The 15444-nt window shown below is 38.0% G+C and overlaps 1 protein-coding gene across 1 annotated transcript in view; it reads right to left on the bottom strand.

Moving 5' to 3' along the window:
- Positions 1–15444, bottom strand: part of unc5ca (unc-5 netrin receptor Ca) — a 172286-nt gene that overhangs the window by 28515 nt on the left and 128327 nt on the right. Inside the window, exons 5-8 of the mRNA XM_054610704.1 lie at positions 9268–9448; positions 6685–6852; positions 6240–6404; positions 302–358 (exon numbers count right to left, since the gene is read on the bottom strand). Coding sequence (XP_054466679.1) covers positions 302–358; positions 6240–6404; positions 6685–6852; positions 9268–9448 — 571 coding nt within the window. The remainder of the gene's footprint in view (positions 1–301; positions 359–6239; positions 6405–6684; positions 6853–9267; positions 9449–15444) is intronic.

Genomic DNA, 15444 nt, shown 5'->3' with positions numbered 1-15444 from the left:
CATAACGCACTTAATTACATCATATAAGCGTAATTGACTCCCTTTGTCTGAGAGCAGAGTGATGTTTTAGAACTAGTGAGGCAACTGTTTGAGGACTTTTGTTTGATCGCATAGCAAAAAGATTGCTTAAAAGGAACAGATCATAAGACTAGAGAAAAAACTCTCTACAATTAACTCAAAATGGCATGTAACAATCAAACAAAACGTATGGACCAATGCTCTATCTAAGAAACAAAAACAAACTCAAGTAAGAAAGACAAAAAGAAAATGGATGATGATAAAACATAAAACATCAACTTACATGGGATTCCCAAATCACTCTTTTCTTTGGTCTCAGTTGACATCTGAAACAATGAACCTTGGGACGAGAAAAGAAGGGGATGGAATGGATGGAGGAAGGGAGAGGAACACAACAATCAAAATCAAACAAATAAGTCAAATAAAATGGGACAAACATGGCAGGACATGGACACAAAAAACGGTTCAACATGCCAAAGGTTGATTCTTTCTTTGTGTCTTTCTTACTTTTCTTCTCTCGAACATTAAGTTTAGGTGTCTTAGTTCACAAAATAATACCAAAAGTTAAAAAAAAATAGTATTAGTTCCCTTAACAGGAAAATTAAGAAAAAGGTTGAATTAAAATAAAATACTTGTTTGTAGGATGGTTACTGATGTGTCATGCTGAGTGGTCCACTTAGGTAGACAGAAGGTCTAGGACACAGATGAACTGCTGAAGTACTGATGTATAATTGAATTGCTGGTGTATAATTGATAAAGGCAAACACAGCAACATGGTGCGCTTAAAAGCTTCTTGCCAGACCAGCTGGATGTACAAGACACACTGATCATCAACAAACGGCAAGAAAAACTGACAAGTTTAAGCGGGGTGATGTGCAAATTTCAACATACAGTAACACACATGCACAGTTGACAGTCATGATGTGGCATTTTTTTCTTGCTATGTAGGTTCGCCTTGGCTACATTGCTCTGGGCCTGCATTTGCATATTTTAGCAATGTTTTTTCAGCTTTCTTATTATGGTATTAAATGACTTAGCAAACGACTGAATTTATGCGGCTGCATCTAACAAATGCCATGCTGATTAATGTCTGAATCAGTGATGACAGTAGGAGCAACATGCCATGACAGAAACTTTTCATGTTCCAATTATAACACAATTGTTCAAACAAATACGAAAACATGAAGGCAGGAAAATGAAGCGTACATGATAGAGCCAGAGCCAACACAAGCATTGTGAATGCGATAAGATAGCAGAGATGAGGACAACACATTCAAGAAAAGGGGGAAAAAAACAGAAAACGACTAACAAGCAGCTCAGGAAACACCATGAAGTAAAGCGATTAGAATCCTCTATGAGAAGAAATAAAAAAGGGAGAATACTAGAGCTTTCAATTGGGACATGGCATGTTTGATGCTCTGCAGTACATGCTGAACTGATGATCACTATTTGTATAATACAAAAAACAGGATTCAATGTTCTCTTGCAACACTAAAGTTAAATAACAGCCAGTGTCTCTGGTGATTACTTGTGGTTTTGAAGAATACACAGCATATTTTCTCTGCTCTGGTGGTATGTAGACACACACATTCACACAAATGTGTGTACACACACATTCAAACAGATGTATGTACAAATACACACACATACACACACACAGAGAGTAGGTAGTGAGCGAAATGTCATGCTCTCAAGGATGACAAAGGCGAGCTCTGAGTGAATCTGTTCCAGGAATCCTGATCAATGTGTCAGAAAAATGTCAACAGGCCAAAAGATATAAAACAACACAAACAACTCTAAAAAAAACATGTGAAAGACCTACAACTTCTTTCACAAGAAGACACACATACACACACGTATATATAAACACAGACTCACATTGATACACACATAAACACAAAAAGAGAGGAGGCACTTCTAGCGGGGCAGAAGTGAGGTCAAATGGATTTCTACCTCTCAGGATTTAACAGGACAACTTTAGAAAAAGGGCAGCGAGAGACGGTGGAGGAGATGAATAGAGAGGCGGGAGGTGTTGGTGGAGAGAGAGCGAGTAAGAGAAAAATAGAGTGAGAGTAGAGTGAAGTGCTTTTTGAGCACAAAGTCAATTACAGAGTACTATCTAAAACATTAACTCCCCTTCTACATTGTCATTATCAGTTCATTCACAAACCTGAAACCCTAAAAGTTACAACTTTTAAAACCAATATCTAACAACAGTGAATTGAGTTTGAAATTCAAAGAAAAAAAGAAGTTCAAAATGTGAGAAATGTATTTAACTTAAACAAACACAAATTGTAGTTTTTATCTGGATTTGTTCAAACAGCACTTTTATTTCAAATGTTTTCTACGCTTAATGAGGGAATATTTGTGTGCTCTACTGATGCAAAGCAAAATGTAAGTGTTTTCGCACAATTGGATACCAGCAATGAACAATTTTCTGTCTGTGTATAGAGAGCATTTTAAAAGATCCATCATTCATAAACCAAATGGAAGAATGGTACAAGAATCACTTCAAGCCTTTCAAATATACTCTACCTATAAAATGCTGTGCATGCAGAAACCCCCACTAACAACCATACACACACAAAAGCTCACACACACACTTCATGGATTTCCGTAAATGCTACAGGAAACAGCTGAAACATTAGTGCTGACATAAAACCACGTCTGCAGAGTCATTTTAAAGACAGAAAATCGATCAGGGGAAATGAGCCTAAATCTATACCTCTCTAGGTTTTATCCCAGATTATGTGGCAATACCTCACAGGCCTCAGGGAATCCTGATGATGGAGCAGAGACACAGTATATAATATACTGCATACGTTGTGGGCAGGGCTCTGCATATACAGTAACCTCTGTCAATAATGTGTCTACGGGCAAAGCTTTTTGAGGGATTTCATAATTTGATTCCATTGCTCATGACATTGGCCATCTTTTTGTCTGATAACAGACAGGATTGTCAACTTGTTTCATTCTGTTTCCATCTGTAGTCCGACATTGCCTCCATTCTAACCGATGGGGCAGGGAGATGTAATTTTCACTATCAAATCACTAGAGACCAATTTATCTGTCTGAATCTGACGTCATCTTAAGTTGACAGTGATTCATAACCATGCCAACACACTGGCTTTGCCAGGTCTTTAAGAGGGGAGCGGAGCGGATAACGACGTTAATCCCACCTGTTGCGCTCTTTTGATCGATTGCTTTTTCTTTTTTTTTCTTTTATATTTTATATTGATAGTTGGCATCAATCAGACATTTACAGATGTACACTTTATATATAGATCTTTAGATGATGCCTACTCCTATAGAACAACGAAAAAACCCCACAAAGAACAAAAAGAAAAACTATATAACTATGGAGTGATCTATTCTCTATGGTACATTCATCGATTTGTCAAAATAAAATCAGGTCTTTGGGGTGTTACAAATGTAATCCCTTTTTCCCAATATGACATTTTTTTTCAATTTGTAGATGACAGTTGCTTTTGTCTTCTCCATTTTGTAAATCTCTACTGTAATGACTCTAATGTGACACCATTTCCTGGTAAGAGTCTTTTTAACGGCCACCAGTAGTACATTTATTAAATATTTATCTCTTTTTGACATTTTTTGGGGTAAATATCCAAGATACATGGTCTTACTTTCTATTACTTTGTATTTTATAGAACCATTAAAGGACATCTAAAATCAACAAAAACTATCACATAATAGCCCACACCCTGTAAAACAAAACTGTGATCATAAAATAAGTAAGAAAATGAGAAAATCTAGATCTTAAGCAGTAATAATATATATTCTCATAACAGAGACATATTTGTCCAATTTTAAGTATTTTTGTATGTGTATCGGGAGCATCATATAGTAAATAAAGGCTTTTTTTCCCGATTTGCTAAACGTGCTGTGGTCGAAGGGACATAACTACTAACACTGTTTGGCTGAATGTATTACTCATTTGGTCAAGACGCTCTTAAGAAAAAGATTTCAGTCTCATTAGTGTAAAATAAAGGTCAAAATACAATTTACTTAAATGTGGTGGCAAAGAATGTCTATCAATAAGACCATGGGAGTGCCTCAGCCAATTGTATGTTATGGACAACCATATTTCTATCAATAATTTTTAGGTGGCAGAAGATTTTTTTTCTTCTGATCAGGTCCTTAGAGTATTCCTTTGTTATGAAACTTCTTCAAATGCAGACATGATCCGAGTTTCTACAATATATGGCTGACATTTTGTTTGAAAGGAAAGACCAATGAGAATTGGTGGCATAATTACAAGCACAAATGTGTATTTACACTTGCTTCAAACTAGTTTCTGTTTTTACCTTTTCTCTCTTCTCTGTACCCTGACTGGCCTCTCTCCTCACGTCAGATGCTGGTCTGCCAATTACTCTGAGCACATGGAGTAACAAGCACTATTCCTAAAAGTCAACAAATAAAATTGCCTCCACCTTGGAAAAACAGCTGCTGTTTTATTTGTGCGATTAGGACTCAGCCTACATTTACCACGTGGTTTGGAAATTAAACACACTTTTCTTTTTTCAGAAATCACTAAATTTGCGGGATTTTGGATGAGTGTTCCACATCAATATCTATTACAGCCTAACCAATATGGGATTTTAGGGGCCGATGCCAATTCAAATATTTAAATTCCACTACGATATATCTGCCAAATATATATATTGTTTTGTTATTAAAATTGTACTTTTTCATAAAAATAAATTGTATTGTACGGTTTAACACTAGAACTTAGTGTTTAACCTACCATTGCCTGAAGAAAGAAACAAAACATTTTATTTACCTAATTCATGTGCACTTTTTTATGCATTTTATTTCTTTACTGTCACATTATATTCTCTCTTTTCCTCTTCTTTATTTCACTGAGTTTGGAGCTTTGCGCACACTGTGAGGGCAGCAAGACAGCATTCAAACGATCGGCAGTCCCCTATCTTGTTGCCCTCGGCACCAATAGAAGCTGGTCTGGGTCAATAAAGTTAGGCTGTAAAGTATTGCAGGTGGAACTTCAACCATGGTGTTCTGTCAGGAGATTCTTTATACCAAGAAAGAGTAGAAAAGCAAAGAATAAAGGAAAAGTTTCCGAATCTATGCAGTGGGCTTAGTAGCCAGCAAATAAATCTTTCCTTATAAAAAAGGTGTTTTTGCCTGAGTAATGTACAAGAAAGTGGAAAAACTGAGGTTAATCATGATGACAATCAAAAACCAAACCTATACATCATCCACAATGTGCACAGGAGAATAAAGTACATGTGTAAAGCAGAGCAAGAACAAAGCACTATAAAAAAGAAGAAAGGGGAGCAGGTAGGCTCTTGGTGTAAGGCATAAAACCAGAAGGTCAGAGAGGAAGAGGCAAGAAAGATGGCAATGAGGATAGGAGACTTAATGGAAAGAGTAGCAGTGGAGGCTGGAGGACTAGAGAGTGAGATGAGAAGACAGATGAAGAGGACAATCGGTGGGTAGGATGTAAAGAAAGAGGTAAGAAATGAGAAGGATGGGAACAAGAAGACGAAAACTGCCGAACTTTACTGCAACGCTTGTAAATACACTCACAAGCAACAACGTGTTTCAAAGGTATGTCAGCACAACCATTTTGGCAAGTCTGCCAAAGCTGACATACTTAATTGGTTTAGCTGGACACTAATTACACTTGTTTCATCTGAAAGACTTGTCAATAGCTGGATTCATGTTTAGAGAAAGAGACAGTTTATATAAAAATGTTTGGGCTTAATTTGACAGAGAATCAAACCCTGGACTTTGCGGTTATATGACATGTGCTGAAACCCCTCGGCTACCAAGGCGCCCCTAGACACAGGATTTTAAAATCAATACTTATTTTCTAACGTCTGCCGGAACATTATCTGTAAGGAGATTACACATACTTTAGATATCAGTTAGCCAAATACATTGCTAACATTACAACATCCCTTTTTAGGGTTAAACGGATTCATTTGTCAAGTTACACTTCACTGGCTCCTGTTCTTTAGCTAAATATGTGACCATGCATCACAACCCCAATGGCCTGCCTTATCTGGGGTCAATTCACTTTCAAGTCAATTCCCATCTTAATCAGTCGCTGCAAGACATTTGTTCAAATTGGCATACTCATCTTTCATGGTTAGGAACCATACATGAGACAACATCAATACATTTAGAAGAGATACATCAATGCTTGTGCTCTGGAAGATTCATTATCATCAACTCACTTTGCATGCAGAGTCCGTCGGTACAGTTCTGAGACTGGAGCACCAGCCCCTCGCAGTCCTTTCCTCCGTTTTTAGGTGCTGGGTTGTTGCACTCCCTCCTCCTCCACTGGGTACACTCTGTCCCACAGGCCGACCACTTACTCCAGTCTGTCCACACACCGTCCACTGGAGGGAAAGGATGGGGAAAGGAGCAAAAAGAATGAGAAACAAGAAAAAGACAAGGGAGACAAACAGCATTTATAAAGAGCAGCATATATAGGGTGGAAAAGTACAAAAAAAGAAAAGAGGTGGAAAGTAGCAGAAGCTTAGGTCCAGGACAGAACACGTAGGAACGTAAGGCCTCCGAATAAAATAGCACAAAGAAGAAAAGCACACAAAACAGTACAATATAATACAATGGCACAGTCTACATTAATATGGATAAATCCGACTACAATTCACTCACCAGTGCACAGTGTGGTACAGGACAGTTTCTGAATGGCCTGTCCATCACAAGGCAGTCCACCGTTAAGAGGGGCGGGGTTGGTGCAGCTGCGGGTTCGTTTCTGGAATCCCCGTCCACAGCGACTGTTACACACCGACCACTCCGTCCATGTCGACCAACCACCGTTCACTGTGGCAGCAGAGATCAGTAATTTAATCAATACAGTAATCCACACATGCATTAATCAGCTATTCCAACCAAACAACCATCTATTCTACTGCTGTTGTTAAATTCAGCTTTAACATTTACCAAGTTTGATTTTACTCCAGAGGCCATTAATCTTACAGACACAGTACAAGAAATGTGTGTGGATTGATGAACGCAATCAACACTTTGACACTCTTTGACATAAACAGTGTGCCTTTGTGGTGTTTGATATTGTTGGGAAGTATGGGTATTTGTGTTTGCAAAGACCTCCTTAAATTGCTCCTTGAGGAATGAATAAAGTATGTTGAATAGTATTGAACAACTGTAGCAGACATACCAACTTTTTGGATATTTAAATAAACTAGGTCTGTGATCAAATGAGCACAGAGTGCATTAAAATCCTATTGTATCAAAGAGGCATAATCCTCAATGGATAAATCCGTGATTTTAATGCGTTGTTCATTTTAATTGAACCATTTGTCTCCATGGGCTCAGTGTGTGTTTTAAACATGCCAGGAGGATGGGTTTTTCAAGTTTAGAGAGAAAGGCTAAATTTTCCTGCAAAACGAAACCACACACACATACAAATACAAACACACACACACACACACACACACACACACACACACACACACACACACACACACACACACACACACACACACACACACACACACACACACACACACACACACAGTCTTAAGCAACTTTTTGCTGCTGCTACTGTAGCACAATTTTTTCCCGCTGTTCACCCTCACTAATACACACAGAAAACGGCATACTGACACACATATGCCTACTAAAACACACATGAACTATCAGCTTGCTTAACCCTAGACCCTTGTTAGAGAGAACAGGGAGAGGGCAAAATAACTATTAGGGATCATGGTTCTTTGAATTTAAGTTTTCTGAATCCTCAACGCCAAAATATATAATGTGTGTTTTCAAAGTCATCATTTCTCTTTCATTGTCTCTTCGTGTATCTTTTTCCACTTTCTCCCTCTTGTTGTCTTTGTACCTCTTCAATATTACCCTGCATCCTGTCAAATTTAGACTCAATCGTTGCTTCATTATTTTGTATTACTGTTGTTTTTCATGAGAAAAAATGTGGCAGCACAGTGCAGACAAAGATAAGGGCGAGCGGAAAGAGAGACGTCAGGTATAGAGTTAGAATGAGTCACAAGGACACCCAGAGAGAGAGTTGACATCCGAAGAGGTGGGTTGAAATTCCTCTGCTGCATCTCGACAGCTCTGTCTCAGCCCAGTGGACGGTGCCCCCTTCTTTCCCAATGCCCAATTAGAAATGAATCATCAGCAAGAGTAAGAGTGACCGGTAAAATCAGGTACAATCACTTTTGTCATCTGCTTTCTTAGGTTTGTCTACTCTTTTTTTTCTTCACTCACCTGCCTTCTCCCACTCTCTTCTCCTCTGCCTCTCCATTGTCCTCACCTGTCTCCCATCCATCTATAGCTACTCCGTTTTCCTCTTCATGTTTCTGTTTTTTTTCCGCTACTATTTCACCTTGTCAACAGTGTCAGTCGGGCCCTTGTGGAGCCGAGAAGATTGAACCACAGATTGAACAATCTATTTCTGTAAGGATACATCAGTGTCAAACCACTCCATCTCTCGCTGTCTGTATCGAACACGCACACATGCACAGTTATTTTTGATTGAAATACTCCTCCTAGTGAATAGACACAGTGTTACATTTTAGAGAAACACTGTACACTGTGCATGTGCAGTATGTGTGAGTGCTCTGCTATACATTGCTGTTCCTCAAAATGTTTCCTATTCTCTCATGTCAGGATGGCATTTGGTAAAAATTGAAAAAAAAAGAAAGAAGGCGAGACACAGCATGTGTGGTGTTTTCTTCCTCACAACAAGGTTTTTCTTTTCAGTTTTTCGTGAAAACCAGCAAGAGAAGGGCATCGTCTGAAAACAAAACTAACACCATTTAGAAATGAGCTATTCAAAGTTTTTGTTGTTGTTTTTCACAGCTGTTATCATGCTAATATTAATTTGACCGAGGGACTCTTGGCTGAAAGGGAAGACATTTGGAAAGCCTGAGTGTTCTAATTTAAAACTGAAGGCGTGATTGGTGGATTTTAATTGGGTGAGGTCAAGGGTTAAGTTGGGAATATCTGGCCAATCAAAAAGGGCTAATTTGATGTGGCAGATGGGGACTGGCTTGGCTGATCAGACACTTTGTTGGGTAGCTGCAGATAGCATTTAAAACGGGGTCAGATAAGTAAAATATTCAACATCAGACAAAAAAATGTCACCTGCATTCAGGAAAACGGAAAAATTACAGCTTTTAATGAAAATATTTTTAAAGCAAACTTACTGTCTTGCTCACACAAAAAAAGAACCACACAGACAAGAGCATGACAACGTACCGTAAACAATGACAGTAGCCGTAGTGCTTCGTCTTTTGGCCACTATGTTCTTAGCCACACATGTGTAGTTGGCTGTGTCAGACAGACGTGCCTGTTTGATGATCAGGTTGTGGTCGATGGTGATGTAGAAGTTTCTGTCCTCTGCTGGGTCAATTATTTCTTCGTTCTTCAACCACTCCACCTGGGAGCGACAGTGAGAGGAGAAAATGAGGTCAGTATAAGGGTTTTGAAAAGATCAGAAAAATGTAGCTAGCAAGAGATTATAATAGTTAATTGTTGTATTGTGTAATGACACTATGGCCTTTATATACTTGTAGAGGTGCCTGCCATAAAGACAAAAAACTAATTAAACCAGATGTACGATTGTTCATTCAACAAAGTTATTTTCTTTTTGCAACTTCATTAGATCTTGATAGCTGAGGTAATTTATAATATAATGTTGTAATCTATTTTTACAACTGATCACACCAAGAAAAAAATACAAAATAGCAAAAAGAAGAAAAAAGAAAAGAAATAAAAACAGTTTGTTTTGGTTTAATCTTGTTTTCAACTTGTCCAGATGACAAATAAAGAAAGTATGTAAGGATGTATAATAGGATGCTGGTGTAATCTTGTTTTTCGATTGTTCCACATAGAAAAGCTTTGAGGAGATGTCACCATTGAAAATCAAAAAAAAAATAAAAAATATGTCCAGAAGAGGATGCTCTGTGGTGAATACAATTTATATCTTGTTATCTGTCACCATTCATCCAGTGATGTAAGTGTTGTCAAAATTATTCTTATAAAAATCACATTTAAAATTCACAAACAAATAAATGCAAATTATTGAAATAATAAAATGATTGCCTACAGGAGGAGTCACAGAAATCATACAGTTGTAAAAACAAAGATCCTGGGTCCTTCACAACTTGGGTGGCAGTGTAGGAAAGAAGGAAAATGTCCCGAACATGTGCTTTTTGCAAGGTACTTTGGGTGAAGGGTAGGACAGCGGGGAACTATCCTATTTACGAGCCTAATCACATTTCCTGAGTGCTGTATTTACTGGTCCAAACCCTCATAAATTCAGCCTGTCCGAGCTTTATGGCAAGCACATAAATGTCCGAGTCACGTTTAATTCACGTTGTTTAATTTCCTCCACCCTTCGCATTAGGAAATGGAAATCTCAGATGCAGAAAGGAGGAAATTCAGGTTTATTCTTCGGCTTACTGCCTGCCCAGACTCGGCTGTCATTTTTCTCTCTGTTATTCTACCTGCTTCTCTCTCGGATCTTTAGAGATTCAGCAGTGCTCTTTGGCCAGGGGGGCTCACTGTAGCCTTGAATTCTCAATCTTAAGTGAAATGCTGTGTGACCTTTCAGTTTCCATTACAAAGTAAAGGTTATACTGGAGAAAAAAAGCAAAGACAAACAAACAAAAACATATATATATACAGAGTGAATGGTCAGCCAAGGAGTTGATCCTTGTACTTTACAAGTGCAAAAAAAGTCTAGGTGCTCTCTGGCAAACCAAAGAAAATGCATGTGTGTAATAAGGATTTTTATTTATTCATGCTCAGGGTAGGTATATAAGCTGTACTGTGGTCACAGAGAAAATTATTAACATAGTTTGTTGCACTTTGTCTCAGAGAACAAAGGTCACTGGTAGACTACATAACCATATAAACCTGATCTAGACAGAAAAAGTGAAGATGGATGCAGCTTAGCACCATGCTGCTCAAGCAAAATGTATCTTGAGCAAAGTTCATTTAAAGTCCCAAACTAATTAAGTCCTCAAGAAACGGGTAACACCTGATATAACTGGTTTATGATGTATCACTTATAAGTTCAATAGATAAGTTTAAATTTATTTTCTTAGCCCCTCACTTATAATAACATGACTTTAGAATTCCTTTGACATACAGAGTGCGCTAAACATCTTCCCCCAATCAGGACTTTGAAGACCGTTTCTAAGAGGATCTATGATACAACGGTCATAGATCTGAAAAGATGATTTTGTTATTGTGGGAATGTTCTGCTGAAGTGTTAATGATTAGGTTATCACCAATATCTTCATTACAACAACATGAGATTTGCTTCCTTTATTAGGTTTGAGATTGTGTCATAAAAATAGAAACAACTCTGACTGGCAGAAGAAGTTCTCCTTTTGACTTATCTGAATTTTCAAAGCGTACAGTCATACAGAAGTGTCTCACCCCTGACATGAATTTGCAGCTCGATGATCAAAGCCCCGTTATAAAGTATCTGTGGTGAACCAACAACCCAGGGGACATGGAGGGTGAAAGATGAAATAAGTTAAGCTGGATAAAAAATGAAAATTATCAAAAGTGATGTCTCAGTTCAAGCTACCTTATGAGCCCAGAGGGACTGCAAATATACCCTGACTGTATTAAGCTATTCTAATGAAAGCTGGTTAAGTCAGTTAGTGTAAATTAATTATATCATATATATATATATATATATATATATATATATATATATATATATATATATATATATATATATATATATATATGCTCTTATATTCATCCAACTTGAGAATAGCCACAACTTTTCTACAAGCTTCAGTCCAACTTGAGAATAGCCACAACTTTTCTCACATCTCACATTTCTTAAAGTTCTCTGTTGGGTTAATTTTGGGACTGTACTGGCCAATTCTTTAACATACAGGGATTTCATGGAAAATGGATGTGCTGGCACATTATGCTGCTGAAAATATCAATTTGAAAATAGGCAAGATTGTGGCCATGATTCAAAAGGTTCCACAAAGACCCAGCATGGACACTTTACCCAATAGAAAAGGTCACACAGAGGACAATGCGTAAAGTAAAACAAGTGTCTTGTTCATTGTAAAAAGTAACATAAAGGCTCTCAAGCCTCGTCACTCATAATAAAACTCAGCTCTGTCTTATCACAATCTCTATTCTAATCTTCTCTAGACTTACTTCATATTGAAACTCTGCTGTTTAAGTATTCAACCATTATCTTTGCTTCTTAGTCCCTTCGTTCTCCAAACACTGTTAATAAACTACTGTCAGTCAACAAAACCAATGAGCACGACTTGGCCACCAGGTCCTCTTCCAATTAATTAACCTGGGGGACCTTATCATTTATAAATTGCTTACTCTGGCTAATTCTACTGCCGTGCTTAAACAAGCACAAAAAGTTGTTTGTGTGTGTTTTTGTTTTATTTATTATTTTTGTCTCACATTTAAAAGCAAATATGTGTTGCTTGCCAATTGAATAAAATGAGTCCTTTTGACTAATGACACATCCTATCAGGTAAATCAACTTTGCCACATCCACGATTACACAAATGATTTTTATGTAATCCAAGCCATAAATTAAAAGTTCTCCAAAAAAGTACGACCACATATATGTAGCAGCATTTGATCAAACGTGATTGACATTGGATTATGTAATCCATTGTTCATGTAATCAATTCATGAATCATTGTAGCTTGTGTTGTTAGCTTCAGCTCTGAGATGTATGATCAGATCATTTCCAAGCAACACAGAATAATACTAATACTGGCCTTCTCTGGCAGCTTACATTAATATTAGTTGTAAGCTCTTGTGTGACGATGAACTGAAAATAGCCGTGGCCTTTGATGGTGCCTAAAGGTTGAAGCATGTGGGACTGATGTGTGCTCCACTAGGCTCAGACAAAGAGACCACATGTGGTGGCTATACTACCACTGCCACCGCATCATTACCCACAGCTGGTGTAAGAGTGCGTGTGTGAGTGTGCGTGAATGGCAGAGGGTGGCTGATTGGATCAAGCCAACCCCAGGGGAGAATGTGTATTTGTTATTTTAACTCTTGCCCCCACATCACCTGGCTGTCTCGCTAGAAACAAACTCACAAACACACACACACACACACACACACACACACACACACACACACACACACACACACACACACACACACACACACACACACACACACACACACACACACACACACACACACACACAAAAAGAAAACCACATACCATAAACATCCTTTTTATTGCCATGCTGTAGGTAATGGTATTATACATGGCTGTGATCACGCATAGACACACAAGACCTTTGACACACTGACACATGCACAAACATAAGCAATATTCTTGTCCTCTGTTTCAACTGTAACAGGATTTTAAAAAAATGGTTCAAGAAGAGTCCAATCCTTTTTTTCTTTAGACAAAGAAATCAAATGGCTTTCTTTTCAAAGGCAAAAAAGCTTTGTCTGATCAATTACACACTCACTTTGTTCATGTTTTCTTTGTGCTTGACCCAGTGACAGAGACGTTATTTTGCCTACAGGTATATTTCAAACCTTGTGCCCCTGAATTTTAGATAAAAGCAGGTTTGTCTTTCCTCAGTTCTTAATAATGTACGTTCTTGTGGCGTCTGAATATTGCAATATATGTGTAGGGAGGAGTGATACGTTAGAATATGTAAATTCTTCCGTATGTGGTCTAACTCGCAACTCGAGGACAAATGTCCCATATTTTGCTGTGCAATATTAAGGCGGCAGAAGAGGGTAATATATTGCACAATCTATTGAGATATACATCTTTCTTTGGCAGTGGAACAAAGGCTTGGTCGCATGCTGTGCAAGATAAAAGCAGGCCAAGATATAAAGATATATGCCCCATTTTGTTGCACTTGAGAGCAGCACAAAATGTTTTGAAACGCAGAGCTTTGCCTTATATCTGCTACCGAGAGCTGGGACATCATAGTCATAGTGTGTCAGAGAGAGAAACACAGTGTAAATCTTGCAAAAGCAAAACAAATGGCAGACCACGGAGCAAGAAGTGAGATAACAAAGAATATCTATGACAAATGCTTAAATATGACATGCTTTGTAGAGCCACTACAAAGAGCCTCATATGGGAGTTGATAGCGGCGCAGTGTCTATGGATAAAATCTGCCCCTGAATCACAACATTCATTTTTCAAAGTAGCAGCAGGCGCAAATACACATATACACAATATGAGTATGACGAAACACCAAATAGTTACAATAAAATCTGATTCTGCAATCAAAAACAGGGATATCAAGCTGTAATGCATGTGTGTGTACATGTGTGTGTGCGTGTGTGTGCGTGTGTCTGCCTGTGAATCACTGAAGTGTTAATATGATTATCCCCTTGATTAGCTATATTATCTGGATCCCTTTAAGACCTCAGATGAGTGTGTTAAAGAGCTACCGAAATGATTACTCTACCTATGTGTGGGCGTGGATTGAGTGTGCGTTGTGTGTCCGTCCATGTTTTAATAATTCCAGCCTCCACAACCAGCGCCCACTCAAGCAAGCTTCGCCACTTCATTTCATGGCAATCTGAGACCGAGGTGTTTGACATCAGAGGAGAGAAACAGCAGACAGATAAGGACAAAGCGCTAAAGAGAGTAAAGTTCTCTTTGTATCAACAGGGCTTGTACAGAGCATTTTTTTTTTATCTCTTGAAATAAGGATAGGGAAACACTCCAATGCAATCAGTTTTTGTTTTATGCATTCATTTGGCACATTTTTGTATGAATCATATTGTGGATGTGCCTAAACGTTGATTCATAAAAGTAAAAATAAACAAATTGCATCTGAGTAATACGTGTGCAGATTTTTCCTCGTTAATTTGACGTCTACCGGAGGAACCCTGTCTCTGAGAAACTACCTTGATATAATTAGTTTGCCAAGTATGTTTATAGGGAAACATAATTTATTGGTGAATTATGTCCAGTGGCAACGTTTTTTTCAAAATAATTTTAGGAAGTGCTGTGTTTTGGTACTGCATGTAAAAAGTGCAGGACTTTGACAGGTTTAGTCAACAAAAGCACTTTGGTTAGTGTTTGGAGAAGATAATGATTTTGGTAGTATGTACACTTCCTGTAAGTCGCTTTGGATAAAAGCGTCTGCTAAATGACTGTAATGTAATGTAATGTAATGTAATGTAAATTAGGCGAACATTTAAGTAATATTTGACTTCTCAATTTAAAAAAAAGGATTTTTCCCAAACGTTAACCAAGTTTTTTTGAGTTCCTGAACATAACCAAATACACAAGCCATGCCTTATTTGCTATGAGTATATGTTCTATAGATGTGCAGCATATAGAAGGTAATGTTAACCTCATACTCAGAGTCCAACACTAAAGCTGAATTTATTTTTTCGGCTGCCTTAGGCAAACTTTCATGGGAG

Source organism: Anoplopoma fimbria, chromosome 13 (genome assembly GCF_027596085.1).
Source record: "Anoplopoma fimbria isolate UVic2021 breed Golden Eagle Sablefish chromosome 13, Afim_UVic_2022, whole genome shotgun sequence".
NCBI classification, from domain to species: Eukaryota; Metazoa; Chordata; class Actinopteri; order Perciformes; family Anoplopomatidae; genus Anoplopoma; species Anoplopoma fimbria.
Note: the sequence above shows the minus strand (reverse complement) of the source record. Positions and strands in the feature narration are given on the sequence as shown.